Raw genomic sequence first — 22,866 nt, forward strand, 5'->3', positions numbered from 1 at the left:
GAAAAGACCTCTGAGATCATCAAGTCCAACCCTTGATCCACTACCACCATGGTTACTAGACCATGGCACTAAGTGCCACATCCAGTCTCATCTTCGGGATGGAGAATCCACCACTTCCTTGGTGGATTCCAATGCCTGATTACCCTCTCTAAAGAATTTCTTCCTAGTATCTAACATAAATCTCCCCTGGCAGAGCTTAAGACCATGCCGTCTTGTCTTACTGATAGCTGTCTGGGAGAAGAGACCAACCCCCACCTGGCTATAATCTTTCTGCAATACATCCAAATAACCACCTCAAGAACAACCAGAAAATCTGAGTGGATCTCCACTGACACATGTGATGGCACTCCCTTGACACAGAGGGAAGAAGAGTGAAGTTGCTGTCCCTTCCAAGGGCAGCAGTTATTCTGGTGGCCAGGCTACACTGGCTTCCCACTCCATCCCAGAGAGAGAAAAATAAGCACCCCCAATCAGCTCCAGTATGGATTTCGAAAGTAAACAGAAGTGAAGGCTGATGGTCTCTGCTATCTTAAGTCTTGTCTTCAAGGATGACATGTTCACGTACTATTTTAACATGCTCAACTTCTTCTCTGTAGTGGTGCTCTGGAAGGCACGAGGATCTCCCCATTGGCAGCCTCAAACATTCATGGCTTCCCATTGAAGATTTCCGATTACCTAAATGCTCGAAGAACTGATTCAATTGTTCAGATTGAAATGTGGCTGACAGCAGAAAGTCTTTTCCCTACTCCACCACTGAGCTTTCGGTGTTTCCTACATAAGTGCAGATGTTCCTAATTCTCCATCAACACCATAGGAAAGGGATCATATACACCACTTACTGGATTTAAACCACCCTGCCCAAGCCATAAATTATCATCAAAAGGACAACAGAAATTTTCATCAGAACCTTTCATCTCCCAGAGAGAAGCATTTCTTAGAAATTGGTGACAACCTGCTTTGCAAACCCATAGTAAAAACAACAGCACATGCAAAAAACATATGATGAAACTTTCACTTTGCCCAGTGACTGAAAATCACATATTTTAATCATTAAAATTATACTGTTATACAAAGCATTCAGTATAAAATCTTAAGTAAAACAAACAGGTGTGGTATTTCCAAATCTATGTGGTACATCCTCCACGTGAACTTACCAGTAAAGTGCGTGCTGCTCCCTTTGCCTGTTGCCAAATTGTGAATATTCATTCCATGGCTGGGACTCATGCTAGGACTACTGAATGATCGTGGGCTAACAGGATAACTATCTTGAGATTTTGGACTGTGGCCTCCCAAACACCGCACTTCACTGTCTGTACCATTCACCATCTCTATAAACTGGCGCACCCTAAACAAAAGGCAAAAAGTTAAGCTAATAAAACAATTTACACATTTCAAATTACCAATGATAGCAATGACTTCATTTTAGTGTTAAATACAGAACAAGACTGACTCAACAAAATGCTGGATGTCAGTAACCCAATCTTCAATGAGCTTTGGAGTATACCACCAAAAATAAGCAATTACAAATTTGTGAGGGAGGAGAACAGGAATATTATCCTTCATGGACAGACTTTGTCAGCAAATCCTCAAGGTTTAGAGAATTAAACTATATTTTCTTAACTGTTTTGTTTTATTGGCAGGGGCAAGGTTATTTCTTGAGAAAGATATGTCCTTATGTTGTTATGTCTGTCATTTCTCTCAAAGTAAATGAGAATATAGTTTGACTGTCTGAAACAGCAAAGGGTAACTCTTAACATCAAACATTTGCACTAGAAAACAGTTTGAAAAAGAAGCTCATATACAAACCTTCCCTTTAGAGGCTGTTGCTCTTTGTCAATTGCATTTTAGATAAGGAGGTTTTAGTATGGACTTTAAGAAAGCTCAGAACTACTGCTTTATGCTTCAATAGCAAAATTGAACGACAAAATTAAAAAATTTAGAATGACAGATTGAGAAAAAGGTAACATACAACTGACATTATCAAGTGAAGCGTTTCATCAAAATGTTCACATTTTGTGAATTCTGTGATAAGTCTGGAGAACTATCACGTGAATTCTGTTCAGCACTTGAGCGTGACAGACTCCAAACACATTCCAAGTTACTTAACTGAACATAAAACTAAAGTGTTTTGTTCTTACAGGAGATAACAGATTTTTTCGAAATTCAAACACTGCAATGTGATACAAAATTCTGGAGGAACAGCCCAGCTGGCAAGTAAAAATGCCAGAATGAAGGTAACTATTGTGTGCCTGGGAAGCCAAGAGAACTCTTTGGGATTATGGAATTTCCACAGTTTTAGCCAGAGGTTTCTAGTAAAGTGACATGGAATGAAACACCTCATTTAAACTGATCTTTAAAGTCAGTCACCCCTTTGGAGGAACAGACTAATTTATGCCAACAGGATTCTTAATCTTCTTGAATGTGATACTGTATCAGTTTTCATTTTAAGTTTTACTTGACACCCAAATGAATTAAAATTGATTTTAAAAACTACAAAACTTAGTTCTATAGAACAAGTCTACAGGGAGATGTGAATTATGCTGCAAACCAGGAGTTTGATGACAAAACCTAGTTAAACATGTAGCAAATAAGAAGAGCATAAAAAAGTGAAATATACACATTTTCTAAAAAGCGCTGCTTAACTTTGTTTAAATTTCTGTGAAAGCTTTAAATGCGTAACTGTCTTGTCTCAGAAGGTACTGTGCCATCTATAAACACACATCTGTATAATTTGAAGACTCACTTTAATGCAAATAAGAGATTAGGATTTCTTTCTAGTAAACTTGGATACAACTGTTGTGTTGTTTCAATGGCTTCTCCCATTCTTCCTGCTAAAACCAATTTCTGAATTCCTGTTCACCAAAAAACAAATAAGAGATTAGGATTTTTTTCTAGTAAACTTGGATACAGCTGTTATGTTGTTTCAATGGGTTCTCCATTCATCCTGCCAAAACCAATTTCTGAATTTCTGTTCACCAAAACCAACATCAGTTAAATGGACAGTTTATGGATTAATATACGTACATTAATGATTAAAAGACACTGCAACCATCAATCAACAAGATTTTTTTTCTCTTAGAAAAAAATAGTGTAAAGAAAGATCATGCTTCCTTAAAACGTTCAACAGGAAAATTTAAGAACTGCACTCCACCTACATATATCTAAATGAGAACTCAGTATATTTATTGCCAGCATCTAACTGCTTTGTAGTCAGATTGTGCATTTAGAGCTAGAATAAGACTGCAGACACTCTCTGTAATTTACTTCTCATTTTCACAACTTTATAAATAAGCACATACCAAACTATCGTCACTCAAAAACATCCAAATTGCATCCCACTCCCACAGGTTCAGTTTTGACTGAGAAAAAAATTTAGTCTCTCTCACCTACAACACACACTTCCAGTCAGGTTACAGTTGAGTAAAGCTTTTCACAACAGTCCCTGCTTTAGTTGATGCTTCTGTGGTTGTAACTTGGCACAAGTTGCAAACAGTCTCACTGTTCTATCCACTGACAGAGAAACTCATCCAAATGAAAAACAGCCCAACAAATGGGATATTTTTCAACCAGAGCAGTTTCCCCATGTGGTATGTCATGCAGTAACACAACTGCTTATGTTCATAGAGGAGAGATTTAAATGGATGAGGAAGGCACTGTTTAATCAGGCTGCCCAACAGCCCTGCCATGGCAAGTTAGAACTGAACTGCTGTTAGTTCTCCTTGTCCTCTTCCCCCTTACATCTGTAAACGGGAAAACTCAAGTTTAACTAATAAAGCATTCTCTAAACTCAATCTCTTTTCACAGTTAAGATAAAAATCTAAATGTTTGTCAAGATTGAGTATTATACTCCTGTTTGCGACTGACGGTTAGCTCTCACAAACACTCATTTAGAGACATTACACACATTTGTTTAAGATAGATCACATTTTTCATTCAAGAGAAAAAGACAACAAGGAACTTTACCACATTCTGCTACATCAAACACGTTCCAAAGCGTTACTGAACAAATTTTGTGTAACCAGCTGTTCATACTCGTGTAACTTTATATGACAGCAAAAACCTGTACTATGGAGTAGTGCTGCAAGGAAATTCTACAATGGTGCTTATGAGAAAGCTTCATGTAATATTTAAGCGAGGAAAAAAGGGATGCAACATGCTTTCCAGCCTTACTTTGTCTATTCTTAATGGAAGCTAATTCTTCTAGCACAGTCTGGTCTGTGGATCTGGCGAATGCCTCTGCTGTTGCACAGTATCCATGGTGAACTAAGTAAGATGATACCATTCTAAAAATAAACAAAATCCAGAAATACTCATTACATACAGGTAAGAAACCAAGAACTTATGAACGTAAAAAAATCTTCTCTGAAAAAAGTGACTTAATTAAAGAATTCTACTTGAAATTCAGAGATTTCTGTGCAAGTCAGACAAAAGTAATTCACTTAAGAACCAGTATCTTCTTCAAAATTGTACAGAAAAATCAATGTATAACTTTATTATGATGAATTTTAATAAAAATTATTCATCACCCAAAAGTAGGGTCAATTCAAATATTAATTGTTAAGTTTTTTTTTTTTGCTCATTAGATACACTGAAGTGAAATTTCTTCACAATAAGTTTTTGTTTACACTGAAAAAATAAAAAGATGCAAAGTCACAACGCCCATTTTTTCCAAGAAACATAATTAGGCACAACTTAACCTGGCATGCAAAAGCCTGAGAACACAAAGGGAAACTTCCAGAGCCCAGAGCATTAAAACTGCCCAATATAACCACAGCAACTTTTCTAAACTCCCTAATCCACATTAGATAGGTCATATCAGAATAGAAGCCTTACACTCACAGTTATAAATTCCAAATTAACGACACAGACAACTCTTCCACAAAATCTATTCATGCTCCATTTTACACTGTTATCAAACCTGTTAACAAAACTATTTGTATTAGTTTTTAATACTATCTATCATTTTTCCCACAAGACAATAGACGGAATGTTTAAAGGTCTCTGAAATCATGCAAGTAACTTGTTTTTTAAATGAACAATATTCAAAGTCTTACTTCTGAATCATTGTTTGCCACTCTCCTTCCCGATCTCCTATTGGAAATCTGTCAATTTGTGCTTGAATTTTGGTTCTCCATTCTCGCATGTAGTCTTCAATATCAAATACAAATGGGTGTTGTCCAAAATTAGCATCCACAACCTCTCCTGGTGTTTGAAGCCCTACTGTAGGGTACAAGTTTGGCTGCAAAAAAATTTTTAGTTAGTTTTTTTCCTCTTATTCTGAATTCCCCACTTTTTGGGGTTTTTTTCATCTCTGTAATAATACCCCCACCACTACTAGTAGTGTGAATAACAAAATACCTCTGGACCATCTGTCCAGCAGTAAAAGCAGCTTCTGCCAACACAGCAATACAATGACTGATTAATTTTATTCCCAGTGATCATAATATTTTTTAGTTTGAAAGAAGAAAGACTGATCGTTCTAGTCAGAAAATTCAGATTTTAAACTGTGCTAAAGTTTACAAATTTGGTTTCAATTTTACAAAATATTAAATAACAATTTTTTGATGATTTTTAAAGACCAGTTTTTTTCTTTTAAAAAGAGAACAAAAATTAAACTTACAAAGTGGATCATTTTCCTTTTGGGGTGAAATAGTTAAAACATTGCTGAATTTTAGTGGTAAGAACTGACAGGATAGAAGACTCAATAGCCTCAAAGTCCAAGTGTAGTGCCTAAAAAGAACTGTAACAGTGCATTGAAGTTCTCATGAATTCCTGGACTTGTATCTAGAAAGAGACTTCAAAGGATTTATTGTTGTCTCAGTTTCATTTTCTGCTTAGAGATTAGGTCCCCATCCAAATTTGAAATACGCCAAATATGAGAAAAGTAAAATCTGCCTGTTGGGATTAAGGTAATTTTACTTAAATGTAATGAATATCTCAGCAGTGGCAATGCAATCAATTGGGTGAATGGGGTTTTGTTGTTAGAGTTTTTTGTGGGGGATTTTTTAAATTTTTTTTTAAAGTTATTTATAAATACACCTACATCATATTTATACTGCAGACAATGGTGGAACAGTATAATGGTATGCTGACCTACAAAGCTATATGCTAAACAAATTAAAGCTAGCAGTAAGAAGCTATCAACATGCAGGTGAAATGAAAGAAAACCATGCCCAAGCCAACCTTGCCTCTATTTTCACACATACACCTCTCTTTTTTTAATAAACATTGCTCATAGTGTTACCTAGTCTAGTCTAATCAACAAAGCAGAAATCTGAAATCTTTTAATGAGAGGAAAACAATCAATTCTAATGAGGAGGGGTCCAGCTTCATACTTCAGATTGTAGTGTCACTTTTGCTGGGTTGGCACCATATGGCAGCAAGGAGCCCTGCTAGCATCCCAAAGATCCAGGATAGTGGCAGTGGCTTCCTGCACAAAACATTCAACCTTGTGGCAGGACTAAGAGGTTCCTTGGGTTACTGACTTCATTTTTCTTTAATATTTGTCCTTGCTTCCCAAGGCCACAGCAAATGGAGTAGCTGGCCAGATGTATATGCATCACACATTGCACCTTAACCAGATTAAAACAGAAATGAAGTGAATGAAAAAAAAAAAAAGTAAGAGCAGTATTGTGCCTGTACCAGTAGCATAGGGAACACATACCAATTTCAAGGAAAGCACAATTTAATTGACTCAAAAGCTACAAGACTTCAGATATATGCAGCTTTCTTTAAAAAAACTAATTTGCTATGTCTGATTTTGTGAAGCAATCAAATCAGGCATCAAGCATGAATTACAGTGACTACGTCTCAAACAGCCATGCACTGTGTTGGTGTTTAATATAGCTTTGACTTTGCATGTAAGGCTTGAACGTGTCAAAGTATGTAATAACTAGTTGTATGTACTATTTTCTCCTAAAACTTCCATTAGAACTGCTTGTTAAAAACCTGAAAAGGAAAACCCCTCGTAAAGGATTGGTGGAAAACAAAAAAAACTTTCTGCTTCAATTAACAAATCATCACTGAAGTGATGAAGAGAAATATCTGATATTAAACTGGTTAAGAAAACTATCATTGTATTTCCGAGAAGCATAAGGTAAATGCCAGTTTGATCTGAAACATCTCTTTATGGTACAAAGGAAAACTGTTTGAAAATGCACTTATCTTACCGGTAAATCTGTGAAAGCGATGCCTGTAACGAAGAGAAAATTAAGATTAATTTCCATGTGTCTGGATTTTAGCCTCATTTTCTTATTATATGTTCAGAAAACTCACCCAAATCATCTCAGAAATAAGTTAAGTATGGTGAAATCCATGATGCTTAGGTACCACTCATTTTTTTAAGTAATAAAGGGCAGTATTTGGCAAAAAGAAATTGTCATTCAAAAATACTCAATCTGCCCCTAATTTTTCCAAAATAGGGCATAAGAATTAAAAAACATCATACACATATGCAGATTAGAAAGTATGAAAATTCTAGCTACATATTAAACATAAGAAGAAAAGTAAGAATATCTGAAGATACTTCTTCACTTGCATGTCTTGATGCTGCAACATCAAAATTTAATGGTGTCTCTTCTTGATTGCTATCACTGCTCTTCGTAAGTACTCAAGATCATTACACAAGCAGCACATGCCTACAATACTCCAAATCAGCCTGGTAAACGTTCCACTCTAATCCATGCCAGCATGTTTTTGTTTTCAAACAGAAGAGCTTAATATGTTGTTACATAATTACAAGCATCCATCTACCCGTAAAACCAAGGGAGTGATTTTGCTGTCTCAGGATTAGAGAAACATCTGACCTCTGTACACCTCAGGAATTTCAGGCAATTTTGGGGGCTGGGAAGCTTTCAGTTAAAAAATAAATATTGGGAATCGCCTTCTGACAGCCAAATAACAGTATTTCATAATTTCTTTTATTGTTGCAAATATTTCTTAATTTATTATTTTTTTTTTACAAATGCATAATTATTCCAATCCACTTATCCCTTCAAACTCTTATTTATTTTGTATCACTGCCTTTTCAAATTTAGGATGAAAACAAAGCTTTTAATCTTTTGTCCTAAATTCCACCCCTGTTTTCAATCTCCATTCTTCACCAAGATTTCAAATCTCAGGAGCATCTGGATTCCTTACTCACATCTTTGAGACAAAAGGCTGACATACAGAATCAATCTCTTTCCTTCCATCACATCTCAAAGCTATCTTTTTATTTATTACCTGTTCTCACCCTAACTTTTCCTAAGCTATTACTACTTTCTCTGTTTGGCACATTTTAACATCCAACCCGTTCTTTTCCAAAATAGCCATGGCTGTAGGCATGACAGATAAATGACAACTGAGTGATATGCAGGTATTGGGGGCTTGGGGGGGGGGTTGGTTTTGTGGCTTTTTTTTTTCAACCCAGGATTTCAAACTTGCATGAAAATTGCTTAGCCCTTTTTGTAACATCAAATCCTAGGCCAAGGTCTATACTTCAGAGCGCATCTGCGGCCCAGAGAAAAAACATAAATGTCCTCCAAGTCACGATCATATAAGAATTCTGCACAACTAGCAGCAGCAACAACTTTGCAAGACAGCCAAAATTTCTGATTTCTTTTTCCACTCAACACAGAATCAATTTTCCTCTGTCAGAAATTCAAGCCAGCAAAGCCCACAACAGCAGAAAAGCTGTCAGTTTGCCTTCTGGAATCCATGAAATGTTTGTCAGACTCTGTCTATGACAGATGACATTTTATTAGCCTCTCCTCACCTATGCCATTCTGTTCTCCTTTAAAAACAGATTGTAATCACTTGCAGTGTTGTTTCACAGTTGGCCTAATCCAGTCTGCTTTAAGTCTGTCACTGAAAAAGAGGGTTCTGCTCTTCCCTTTTAGCTCTTTCATGAATGTGACCATAAGGGTAGTCACGAAAACTAGTGTCTCTTTAGTTGATCACATGATCCAACCTACCTGCAGGCACATTGTTGCTAGTTTCAAAAAGGGAATAAGTAAGATGACCTTTCTCTGTTTAACCCAGCTAAAGATTAAGGCAAACACAAGCCCATTATCTTTCACTTGGACATACCCTGCAACAGGGCCAAATGAAACAACTCCACAGTGCATGGTTCAAGTGCCCCAGGTGTCACCTACTGCCCTAGGTGTCAAGATAGTGAGTCCAGGTATACAGATTCATTCAATTTAGAAGGAACATTAAATCATGATAAAATAGAATCCCAGAAGTGATTACTTGGAACTGACCTCAGAAGACAACCTAAGCCCTGCTCTGAGTAGGGGCAGGAAAACTTCAAAGTCAGATGTGTTTGCTCAGGGCAAACAAACTGACAGTCTTGTTCAGATAGACTAGGAAAATAATTTAAACTGTGTCCTTTCCCTTACTACTTTCCAAACCTTCGTCATGTTTGCCAGTGTGAGAAAATAGAACAGCAACTTCAAGAATACCTATCTCAAAGCTTCTTATTTCATTTCAAGCTACCCTCTCTTTTCCTTATCACATTTTTACCCATGACAAAAATCTTATTCTTCTTTGGGCTTTATCCCTTCGAAATTCCTGTTCTGCTCAGCACAATTTCAAGATTTCTTCCCAAGCCCCCCCTTTTTTCCCCCTAAATGCAGGAAGTCAATGGTTTTCTTTTTAATTTTACATTGTATCTTTGCTCATTAAATTGCATTAAGGAACTGAAATAGATATTCCATCAAAATTTTTAACTCTACCCACTCCTGATATCTCTAAACTCAAAATTATCTTGCAGTGTTGCTTAATACTACAATTTACCACAAGAATTTATTGGACTTAATTTTAGCACAACTTGTATAATTTATGGCTTTAGCCCAACTATGAATGACTCCAGACAGGGAATCCAAAAGACACTGTTCTCCAACACCTGCTCAAAATAACACCCATCCAATATAAGGTTTTAGTGAAGGCTAGGTGTCCCCCCATACAGCAGAAATTAATTTTAGCTAATTCCACCTCCCTTACTATCTATTACCTTATAAACATCAAGCATTATTTGTAGATTTAGTAGTGGAGTTCATTAATGCAGATCCTGTAGAATGAGATGTTATATGAATAAATCCTCCCAAACGCACAAGGAATGTTAGTGGCACACAAGAAATTATTCTTCCCAATTCTTTAATTACTTCATTGATGATCAAACTATCAAAAGAACAACTCAAACAGTGCTCCTGGCATGAAAAGAGTTTCATATTTACAGACTTGAAGACATACTGTTATCATTAATGGTAACGTTTCTCCATACCCAAGCTGTGTCCGTTCTTTGTGTAGAAGCAGGTGTTATTGATAAGGTTGACACAACAACCAATGACATCGCCCGTAGTAAACGTTGGGCCGTAGGGTTGTCCAGTTCCAGAGGAACAGAATGAATGTCCATCATCTCCATGGTAACCATATGAATGTTTATCCCAACCTAGAGAACAAAAGCATTTGCAATTTATTCGCTTCCTTTATTATAGTTAATAAATCAAAGACTACGCAAAGCTGGTATAGTCTAACCAGGTTCATATGGTTAATTAATATGCTCAGCTTCCTACTTTCTAAGATTTCTTATCTAAGAAATCTGTATAATTCTAAAAAATGACAACTTCTTTTATCAAAATGGCCGAACAAGTAATTCTGTTTGTAGTACATAACAGATAATGCAAATTCAGATAACACATTTTTCTCTTTAAATGAATGTACAAAATTACCAACACCAAAAATATAATCAGCTACAATGCTGAAATTTGAAAAGCTATATACAGATCTGACATGTCCCAGCAAAGCAGTGAAGATTCTCTTGTTCTCCCTTTCATTTTGCAAAACTATTGCTACCATATGTCATAATCAGATTCTTCCTGGCTAAACCCCAAACATGCGTCTCGGGGGAAGCACATTTCTACTCCTGATCATTCTCAATGACTATTCAGTAGCAAGCAGCCTCTGCATAATAGCAGAACATCCAGACTAAAGTGCCACTATCTTTGCTGCCCCTAAAAATTAAAATAAATTAAGTGAAAAGGAAAAAGATTATCAATACAGGTCAAAGTCACAGCCAGGAGCAAATCATTATGTATGCAAATACGGCGCTGATTTTGTTGGTGAAGAAGCTGCAGAACCTCTAAGAAGCTTCAGACTATTACAGTATTCAATGAAATTCACAGCAAGCAATTTTAGTCTGTGATCATTTAAAAATACCTGTCTACACTCTCTGCAATTCAATACTGAGCTTTTTCTGTCAAGTTGCTGCCTAACAGGTTAATTTGAAAGTATTTTCCACACTTAGACCCTTAATCTGTATAATCAGTAGCTTCAGCTAGTACGACATTAAGCATCTCTCAGTAAATTAAAGATCCCAAATTATTGTAGTTACTTTGATTAGTACTATCTTTAATTATTTGCAATGCATCCTAAATCATACTCAAAATAAACAATGCCACCCACTAATAATCCATCACCCTTAGCTGGGCACACAGTGTAACTGAGACTGCTATAACTGTAAGAAGCTTTTTGAGAACAGTTGGGTTAAAAAGTTATAATGCAATGCAGATACTCTAAGGTCAATTCAACATAATTTTATACTTTGACAATTTCAAAAAAGTTTGTTGGTTTTTGTTTTAGGGTGGGTATTTTTTACACATTTAAGGATCTCTTTAAAAAAAAGGCAACACGTACACACACACAAAACTTCTGTAAGTGTTACAGAGATACTGCAAACAATTATTAACAAGACTGTCCCTGACCATGCAGGTTTATGGAACAGCCAAAACTGAAAACTAGGCTACACACCCTCACATAAGGTTGGAAAGGTAACTATACAGAAACTGTCAGTAGAAGAGCTCACTCCATGCTTGTCAACAAGTTTTTATCACAGTAGCTCATCTTTATAGCTAGAAACTCAGTTTGTAGAGCATGGAAATCTATAGCTTCGTTTTTATCTGGAAACATGACAAAAAATTTTATATGTATTTGTTTGCTAAAAAGTATCTGCATAATGTTATAAATAACACTAAGAGTTGGGAAGTAGTACAGGAGCAAATGTACAGTAAAAGTTAAACTTTCTAGTTGCAAGTGTTACATAACTACAATAACAGATACCACACAGAGATGTCATGCTACACTCTGTTGCTTACTAAAACCTTCCCATCAAGGTGAAGTATATTTTTAAAAAACATAGTTAACAGATGTAAGTAACTGAAACATACCTGGTAGTCTGTTCATGTTCACACCCTGTGCCGAAAGCCCAATTCCCATGTAACTAAAAATGAAAGAACAAAAGAAATGTGTCTGTCTCTTACAAAAATACATATGTATGTGGGACATTGCCCAGAAACACTGTGCTGACTAATCATACACCAGTTAAACTGCTGAGAGGTCATTTAATAGTGGCATAACAGCAAGGGAGGTGAAAAGAAATTCCTAGCATATATGGTTTAATACAGACAGATTCTGTCTATGCAGGAGGTAAGCACAACTTTCTTCTCTTTTCCGCATCCTGGGTTATCGATGGAGAATACTGGTATTAGCCATAATATTTAAAGCATCAACAAAGAAAGACAAAGGCCATGCCTTATTTTGAAAGTAGGGGTAAAGCAATACACATACCAATCTCATCATCTTCAACATACCTAAATGATGTTTTGCAGACAATCTGGAAGGAGTAATTTTATTAAATACATGCAAAACTGTGCATTCTTTCAGCAGCAAAATGCATCCTTGCACAGCACTGATGACAAGATCACACTAAAACATTAAAGGCCTGTACTGCAGAGTAGAATGCTATCTTTTGAAATTTAATGTTACTTAGATGTTGGCAAACTGATGGCAAACCAAAGAGGGGAAAATATTTCTACTACACTAACCAGTAATCTGAAGTCTAAACAAGTCATTGCTAGGTCAATAAAGTCCAAAAGTCAGCTTTACAAAAGATGGTTTTAATGAAGTTGGTGTCCAGTACAATTGTTAACAATTTAGTAGCAAATACTGAAAAGTTGAAATGAAGAATTTCCTCCCCCCCAAACACACTACTAGAAGTTAGCAAAATCAAATTTGCTTGTTCCTTAAGCAAAACTAATGTCATGACCAAGACAACAGGAAAACAAAAAGAGAAACAGCAAAATGAGAAGCTAGGCTTTCACCATTCCCTCATTGCTCATAATAAACTAGCCCTCCCAATCAACTAAAGAAAGCATCTGAAAATCACCTCACATGCCCTAGTTATCAAAACATTCAAAGCATTTCGACAATAGTTCACATTAGCGACATAAATTTGTCATGAAATAATAAACTGTAAGAAAACAAAACCCATGGCAATTTGAGAATAGTTTAAGTCAACAAACATGACCTCTGTATTCCCATCTCGTAAAATGCAACTTTTTAAGCAACTATTCCACTTAGAAGTACAGGTTAATCAGCTATTTTAAATACTTTTCAGATAGAATGGAAATTGAGCAGGAAATCTCAGAAATGATATGCTTAATTGTGTACTAGGCTTTCTGCTTTTTCTATGAACCACTTCAACAATTCCATTACCTGCTTCTGTGTTTGATAAAAAAGCCCTACTCTGGTAATTTCTAATGTATAGTACCATCTTCCTCTCCCTCCAATACACCATCATGAAATGGAACCTCAGAACCATATATAGCAGATATTACATTTAGAGATACTGAAGAACTGAAGCAAAGGGCAATAAACAAAAGGATTAGTCTTTGCTGCATTGCTAATTATATTACTGAGGCTCCACTGCAGCAGCAGATTCAACAAAACAATTATAAATGAAAGCAACAAGTGGAAAATCCTTGATTTTGTCTTAAATAATAAAAGCAGAATTGTTGTAACTATAGTCCGGAGTTCAATGCATGAAGGATACTCATGCAAAGACTGAAAATCTCTTGTTACACACTCTCCTGTTCAGGCGACCTTATTAAAGAAAGGACATTTATTTTTAAAAATAACTTCAGATAACTTAAAAGGACTCCCTGAACTGCAAAATGCCTTTCAGCACAAGTCATATTAAAACATCCTTCATCCCAATCAAAGTTTTGTTTCAGTAGTCTTACAGAAACAAGATTAAGGTTACACAAAAATGTAAAATGCTAAATAGAACATCATTTCCTAGGCAACATTTTGGTACCACCTGTTTTTTCTCTCCCTTAGATATCCTAACTTCCAAGCCTCCTTTTTAATTCAGTAACAGTTGTAAACACAGACCCACTGTATTTAATACAGCTGGGAACAAGGATTCTTCACCCACAGGCAATGACCAGAAGGCACTAGGCACTGACATCATCTCAGTAAGAAGATGAATTCAACAGTATATATTTTTCTCTGGGATTCACTTACATCTACTTGCAATGTTGACACCATTTCATCAAGGACAATTGCTAATAATAGAAACTCAGTATTAAGTTAGATTAAAACATGTCAAATAATTAATACATTTACTATAGACATGTTTCACAAGGCAAAAGGAATACCTACAATTTATAGTTTGGAAATGAGTGAAATTAAAGACTCATCAATTAACTTAATTTATTATTTGTTACAGTTGATGGATAGCTAACCTCATGTTCAACTACATTAGTACACTATAAATTAAGGGGGAAAACAGTACCATGACAGATGGGCTTTAAATGCTCTAAAATTTAGCAACAGGAGTTGTATGTATGCCAAACCACTACACGTAACTTTCTTTCCTCTTCCTCTCACCTATAACCTTCACAGGCTTAAAAAGATCTTTTTGTTTGTTTTTTGAAGACACAGGAGAGGTCCAGAGTCATTGCTTCAGTGGGAGGAATTACACAAATCGTCCTCCCACTTGCTGTTTAGGGTTCACCTTTCACACATCTCAGAATCAGGAGAATAATGGTGGCAGAGCTATGCATTAAAGTTTTCCTCACTTAGTCTAAGATAAAAGTGCAGGGCAGCACAACAAGCAGCCCAAGTGCAATGCAGACCCAGAATGTTCCCAGTCAGGTCACGATGCATTTCTTGCCGTCCTGTCACATGAATAGGGTTGGTCCAGGAGATTGCTACAGACAGAAAGAACAGGTCCACTCAGACTATGTCAGGCCATAAGAGTTGTCCTTTGGAAATGGAGGTGTCAACACCCGGAAGCAGCACACTTAGTCCATCCTGTAGCACCTTCCAAAAATAGACATTACACAGAGTGGTTTGGGAGATCAGTGAGGGTGAATAATAGTGGTTGTCATGCCGCTTCCCTTACTGCTTCCCTCAGTACCTGAGGCCTATCCCTCCACCTCAGTTCCCCACGCACAAACATCCCTGGCTGCTGCAGTGGGAGGATCATTTACCCTGGCAAACCAAACTAAGTGGCCTGGGACCCATTTTATTATGTAGTCCCTCTCTCTGAGCAATTTCAGTCCTACTGGTTGCTACTCATCAACTCATTAAAGTGTTCAAGTCTTACAGGAGCTCCAAAAATTACAAACAACCACTCATGGAACACATGAAATCAACCCATGAGAGACTGAAATAAGAGACTATAGCTGGAAACCAATTTAAAGTGCAGCCAAATTGGTATTAAGGACCAAGAAAGCAAGTGCATCTTAGAGAGTCTTGATTTTTCATTTCAAATCGTATTTATTTTTGTTCCAGTTCAATTAAGATATAGATTACCATTGTAATCTTCTAGATTACATTCAACAAAAAATAATACAGAAATTTTTAGAATACTACTACTCTAGTCAAAAACTCACATTTTTGCTGGAGCCTAAAGTTTCTACTTGGAATAGACTAAATGTGAGAAGTAAAAGAAAATAGAGCCCAACAGAAGGAAAAAATAGCAGTAAGAGATGGTATAGAACTGCAGACTGCTAAAAGATAAAAGAGATATTAAAAACCTCAGTAGTTCATATAAAAGATACACAACTCTGATTTTTATTTATAACTGTTCCACTAGAACTTTCAGCCACTGTGTTGAAGGTATAAGGAAGACCTTTTGATATGAAAGTCGATAATAATCAGAATTCAAGTTAATTACATCCTATCTTGCCCATTCCATAAAGAGGAATACAGAATCTCAAACACTATACCAAATCACAGGTACCTCAGAAAGCTTACTAGTGGCTAAAGATAAATTTAAGTATTAAATAGCCACTTCTCTAGTTAAAAAAAAAAACCACAACAAATATTCTGTGTTGTATTTAAAAACTCAAGTAAAATAACTGAGCATAAATTTACATAATGAAAAAACATAAAAGCCTCCCTACTACCAAGATTTCATTAGTAACCTGATATTTGCAAAGAGTCAAATTCCTTCTGTCTTTCATTGTGCCTATATATTCAACTGAAGACCTGGGGAACTGCTACATGATGCTTTAAAAAATAAACTCTTTTGGTGTTGAAGAAAGTAAGTAATCAACATGGTATCTTACCCCCTACATGCTATACATTTAAAGAAAGCAACTTTAATCATACAGTGTTAAAACCTAAGTTATCAACATATCTGCAAGGAACCTAAGCCCAAGCACTAAGAGATATCTACATCCATAAACAGGACAACTGAAAACATCCTACTGTTTTGAATGCATCAACCATTAGGAAAAGTAGAATTAGCACTCTGAAAAAAAAAAAGTTGGGTATACAATAGGTGCAGTTTGTCTTACCATCAAGTTTGTTTCTCAGAGAAGAGTACAACTAGTAAAAACGGCAATGTCTGTAAGAATAAGACTCAGTGATCTTCTATAGGGCCTTCGCAAGTGACTTGCAAAGACATAAAAGGCTTGAATAATGTTCTCTTATAGATTTCTACACTGTCTTCACTGACTCCATAAGGTCAGAAACACAGCACACTAAAAAGGTTCCCACTTTTCATCTTTAATATAGTTACTCTCCATTAAAATTTTGTAGAAATATGCCAATACAAGATCCTTATTGTCCGCACAATCACAACAAAAAATGAGATGTTAATTTTTTCCCTATTTAAATGTTTCAAAATATGCCATGGACAGTTTGAGTCATTTCAAATTGAAAACAAGTTTAATTTTAAGGAATATTTCCACGGAAAAAGTATTGTGAACATGATAAACCCAGGTTTCAGATTGATGCAGTTCTTCATAGAGAGGGAAAACCAAAAATAAATCAGGCAGTCATCTTGCATAGTGCTCAAAACTGCTACTCCCGTAATGTTTTGCTCATGATTCCTATAACGTTCCTAGAAAGATTCTTATTTATTGACAACCCTCTCACTTTCTGAGGTTGCACCATTTCATCCTGTGACACTTCTCCCTAGCAGTAAAGCCTTTTTGGGGATCATACTGTCAGAAAAGAATAGCTGCATAGAAACTAATATAATGTAAACATGGGCGACACTAAAGTTATCATCTATACACTATGTGAATGAACTTCAAAAGAAAGAAATAACATAAAAGACTTTGCAAGAAGCAGGGACCAAGAAATTAAATATATTCTGTTGTCTTTCTTTTTAAATTAGAAATCTTAATTTCTAGTAAACACCAATAAAGAAATAAAACTCCTGCTACAGTTCCAATATTTCTGATCAGTTAAATACAAACCTCAAATAATCCTCTTACACATTTAGTTGCTGTTCATTCTTGTCAAATGTCTGGTCTCGTGCAGTCAGATAAAGAAATAATTACTGCTACAGTTTAAGAAAAGATACACTTGCTGATTCATGACCCAATCTCTTCTTGCAGCTGCTAAAATTCAAATGAAGACACTAATGAAAGATACTTCAGATGTTACCAGATTCTACTCTATATACAAGTACACTGCTAACAATGCAGCAAGACCTACTCATATGTAAATAGAGACTGAGTGAAGTTTGCACACTCTTAACAAAAGCCTGTTCTTGTAACAAATAACTGCTGAGGACATATCAAAGCCATAAAAATGGGTCTTGAGATTGCACAAACTTTTCATATTACATTATCAGTGTACAAAACAAACACAAACCAACCAGCAACCGACTATGTTCTGTATTTTGTTTATTGGTTTATGCTTTTGTTGTGAACAAGAAAATGGATATACTAGATGCTAAAGGAGAAGCCAACTTACTGTAACAGAAACAATTTGCCATGAAAAAGTACGGATTCTGCCTAAAGAGCTATGCATACATGCTCTAGAAGACAACCAAGCACTTTTATTTCACAAACATCACTAAAACATGCCAAAACAGCCCAGGTGAAACCATAGGTATAGGTATCATAAAAACTCAAACTTAATTCTCATGGTATTTTTGTTCTGGATAGTTTTTCCTCTTACTTCTCCACCCACTTCAGCACATACACAACACATACTACAAGATACTGCCAAAGTAACAGATGCCATGCTTGTACATCCAATGTTAAAAACCAGACACACCATAACAGGTGTCTAAAGCCTTATTAACACTGTTTTACCAAAAACACACTGATTACTTGCATGAGTTGCTGTACTAACATTTTGGTGCAGAACATTCAGCAGAACTTGCACATGCACTATATAGCATGCCCGTGAAGATCTGCATCAGTACCACCACACCACAGACTAAACAACCATGCTTGCAGAAGCGTGCTATCTGCTAAAAGAATACAGCCTTTCTAAACTTAGCTTTCATTGTTTCTTCTATATGGCTTACCACTTCCAATTCTTGTTTTCATTCTTCTTTTAAAAGAAAGTGTGGATGTTCAAGGACAGGTTCGGTGGGGTTTTGAGCAACCTGGTCCGGTGGAAGGTGTCTCATGGCAGGGGGATTGGAAGGAGATAATCTTTAACCCAAAGAACCCGTTCTATGATTCTATGATTTTGCATTTTAAGCATATATCTTCCTCAGCTGTTCTCAAAGCACTGAAGACTGTTTAGAAGGAAATGGCATTACTATCATTTGCCCATTCTTAGTGATTGTTTTTACAAATCAATGAATAAGAATGAACAGAAATTCAAGACACTGAGGATTAAAGCATTTTCCCCACAAGTTCATTTTCCTTGGAAAAGAAACAGACAACAAGTCTCTTCTGGTGAAAGACTTAAAAAGCCAAAAAGCTGTATTTAAACTAAAATTAAGTGGGCATAAGCTAGTACCATGACCAAAGGAGCATTCCCATCCTCCTGGGCCCAGATACTTATTTCTGCCCCTCTCTTTTGCTGCCATAGCTACTTATGAAGTGATACAAACAGCCATGCTGGGGAATGAATCTGGATGAAAACTAACTCATTCTTGAGGTCAACTTTTACAGTATGGGTTACCCAATCAAGTTTACCATGAAGCTGACACAGTCACAAATTGGGAAAAGGGACATGAACTCAATGTGCGTTCAGAGACTGCTTCATCTTGTGGTGAAATCACTACAGTCTTCAAACTACAGTTTACAGTAAGAATTGCAAACACTACAGAAACACTGCCCTGACTGGAAATTAAGATGTTAATTACAAAACCAACAAGCCTAAGACATGAATTTCTACAATCCATGTAGAAATGGATGATCGCTCAGTAAGTCATACACACATAAGCTGTTTATAACATAAAATAATGAAAGGTAGTTTGCTTCTGAAAGCCAGGTAGGCCAGTGGATACCCTTGAGACTGCCCCTTGGAAAGCAGAACCAGAGTATGCTCGTGGCCAGTATGAAATGCCAAACACTGCGACCTAAGCTTACAACAAAGCTCACAGATTCTCAACTGAGAGAGATTATAGATGAGACTCCACCATTAAAGAAGGACACCAGCAGCAACAGCAGAAAGTTTCTGGACTTCTGTTTACATGAACTATGATGGAATCACACAAGTATCTTTAGTTGTGTAAAAGAGGGAAACACTAACTGGTAGCTAAAATAAAATATTAATTGAGAGTCTGTAAGGCAGATGCATTACTGCTTTACATAAGACAGATGACCAAAATACGTAAAAGACTAGTACAAGTGAACTCAGTAAAAAGCAGCATGAGAAAACAAACCAAGATCTGAGAGAAAGACTGGAAAAAGTCTCATTTGGATATACTTACCTAGCTAAGAAAATGGCTATTCAATTTTTTTGGAAAGTGAGGGAACAGTACAGTGTTATACAGACTAAGGCTTACATCTCCAGATCACAAGAATAGGTCCACAGGACTTAGCACACCCTTGTTCAGTCCCATTCCTAGACTGCCAGTGCAGATTGCTTTAACTAAGATCCTATTCTAGAAATTTAGATGAAACTAGAGTTCTATGCAAAAGGCAACAATGTGCATACCTCACTCCCTTGAGTATTGTATTAAGAAATTACAGAATAAAAACTACACGTTACTTCTGGTTCTATGATTGATCAATTACAAACGAGGGCTGCAGTAAGGGGTTAAAATGGTTTAATTTAAAACTAAATCTCTTAGGTGCCTCATCTATGCCAGAATTTTTGACACATATATGTGTTTATTTATTTTTAAATTAACTGGACATTTCAATAGAGATGCAGATATAATCTACTGCAGTTAATAGTCTCCTTCCTACCATACTTTCTAATCAACACCTTGGTACTGTTCCCCATACTTACACCCATTACTCATCTCCTGTTACCATCTCCACTTGCTCACATCACTGTCCACAATGTTCCATGTGACACCAAACAAAACAAAGCAAAAGAGTTTAAAAGGAGAACACAAATAAATAGAGGCTCTTAGACTACAAAGGACAACATGAAATTAAGAAAGAAAACTGAAGAAATAAAGACCAACAGAAAATATTTAAGAAGCAACATGACAATTTGTTAGCACTTTTAACAAGGATTTAAAAACAATTATTTCACATACGTGTAATACAGCTGTAGTAGAACTTAGGACTCCTTGTGCCAAACACTGTACAAATACCAAGACAGTTTCTGTTTGAATGATATTTCAACCTTATTACTTTTATTGACCTTAATGCTCACTTTCCTTTTTCTCATCTATTACCATCAGTTGCTGCCTGACCCTATCACACCACACTGAGGTATCAAAAAGCAACTTCACTCTTCATCTGCTCTGCAGCACCAACCTCCATACCCAGTTCTTATTTCTAGTAAAATTATTTTCACACCTTCTTCACTGTGTTCATAACGCCCTAAAAAGCTGGTCATGAACTTTGTAAAATTAACATGTTATGCACCTTCAAGACAGTTACCTCCCCCAAATACATTAAAGACTTTAATGATCTAGGTCATTAGCATGACAAAACCAGTGCTGTTCTCGCTCACAGACTGCCACAACAAGCCATACTGGAAGCCATGCCATATCCATGCCCTAAGCTAAAAAGTGCTGTGCTTCTTTAGAGAAGAAGAATTTTTGTGATTGCCCTGCAACTCTGAGATATGCAAGATCAGATTCCAGGAGCAACACCATCAAGTGCTACAGTAGCACAAAAAATAAATCTCCTGGAGTAGGTTTTTAGTAAAGGTTTTTGATGATTTAGGGCAAGTCATGCTAAGTAGAGAACACAAGCACGAATGCTGTTAGACTTATACATATTATATAGTAGTACATGGACTAAATACTTTTAGTTGAGTTTATTAAAAAAAAAAATATAAGTAGTAAAGGCTACTACCAAAGGGAACACCAAATAAACACTACTAAAGTATCAATTGACATCTATGAAAGTTGGAAGCTGTACTTCAGCTTGCAGATAGATATCTGGGTTGTCCCAGCTAGTCTAGGATTTATTTTAAATACTACTATAAGATACAGCTGTAGTACTCCCACAGCTAGGCTCAGACCTTGAGAATAGATGATTTTGCAACAGTAAGGCATTTTAGCTAATTGACCTATTAGTTACATGGTGGTCTTCTACAGATATGGCCTTCCTGAACTCTGTTCCCATTACCAGATGCCACATAAAGGGGGGAGGGAGGAGGAAATACGTACCTGAGACAAGCAAGGTGAACCACAACAGGGAGTGAAAAAGAACTAATAAACCCTATCAGACACAAACTGGTTTCTATAGTCCTACTTCTATTTCTCTGCAATAAATTCCCCAGATTACTTATTACAGAAAATGTATTAGTTTGAATGCAGCATAACACTGAACTGTAAGACATTCATCCTGCATCTCATCAAAGACCTCTTGGATCTGGAAGGAAGGTCTAGAGATACACACATTACATCCAGTGATGTTCCACACGTTGACTCCTGCTCTTTATCAGCCTAGCTAGATTTGGCTTTGGGTCTGTGCACAGTATTTCCCAGCACCCATACTATCTTATACAATGAAAAAAATTAACATCAGCTCATTATGCAGTTAATGTTTCATAAAGTGACACTAAAAAGGTCATAAGGATGAAGCAAGGACCAGGCGGTATGTATTATCATTAACTGTAAAACGTACCCTCCATTTTTTAAGCAATCTCAGCAGGCAACTTCACAAGTCTTAGTTATGTACATCTCAAAAATAACCATTTAAACAACAAAAATCTTGAAAAAAATTACTCAAAGGTGTTTTCCTGTTTTGTAGGATTCCCCTGATTGGTCTACTCAATTAGAAATCACTAAAATTGGACAAAAATATCTAAGATAAAGTGTTAAAGGAGCTATGTAAAATGATATATACACACACACGGACACTTTTTGAAATCAACTCCTTCAAAAAAGGCAGCTTCCAAACTAAGCAGGCAGAAACCTATTTCAAGAAGAGATGAACATCACTAGCAAATCACAGTAAGAACTTCTCCTTAACTGCCAGCACCAGGGTAATTTTTTTTAAATGTTCCTAAAATTAAAAAAAAAAAAACAAAAACCAACACAAAACGCGTTTCTAAAATCGATAGCAAAATATTACTTGAAACACTGATGTCTATAATTTCAATTTAAAAATAATTAGGTCTTCAAAGTGTGACAAAAGTAGCTATGGATGTAAGTTTTTCATAGCAAAGAAATCTACCACAGATAACTTTTGGGAACAGAAA

General features: G+C 36.2%; 1 protein-coding gene across 2 annotated transcripts in view; it reads right to left on the bottom strand.

The window, feature by feature from the left end:
- Positions 1-22,866, bottom strand: part of RANBP9 (RAN binding protein 9) — a 39,985-nt gene that overhangs the window by 7,269 nt on the left and 9,850 nt on the right. For both annotated transcript variants that reach the window (XM_027676072.1, XM_027676071.1), the window contains 7 exons: positions 12,207-12,259; positions 10,265-10,432; positions 7,170-7,192; positions 5,055-5,239; positions 4,171-4,283; positions 2,744-2,852; positions 1,155-1,345 (listed from right to left, as the gene is read on the bottom strand). In XM_027676072.1, coding sequence (XP_027531873.1) covers positions 1,155-1,345; positions 2,744-2,852; positions 4,171-4,283; positions 5,055-5,239; positions 7,170-7,192; positions 10,265-10,432; positions 12,207-12,255 — 838 coding nt within the window. In that variant the 5' untranslated portion in view covers positions 12,256-12,259. The remainder of the gene's footprint in view (positions 1-1,154; positions 1,346-2,743; positions 2,853-4,170; positions 4,284-5,054; positions 5,240-7,169; positions 7,193-10,264; positions 10,433-12,206; positions 12,260-22,866) is intronic.

Source organism: Neopelma chrysocephalum, unplaced genomic scaffold (genome assembly GCF_003984885.1).
Source record: "Neopelma chrysocephalum unplaced genomic scaffold, ASM398488v2 Primary Assembly neopelma1_26, whole genome shotgun sequence".
Classification (NCBI taxonomy): Eukaryota; Metazoa; Chordata; class Aves; order Passeriformes; family Pipridae; genus Neopelma; species Neopelma chrysocephalum.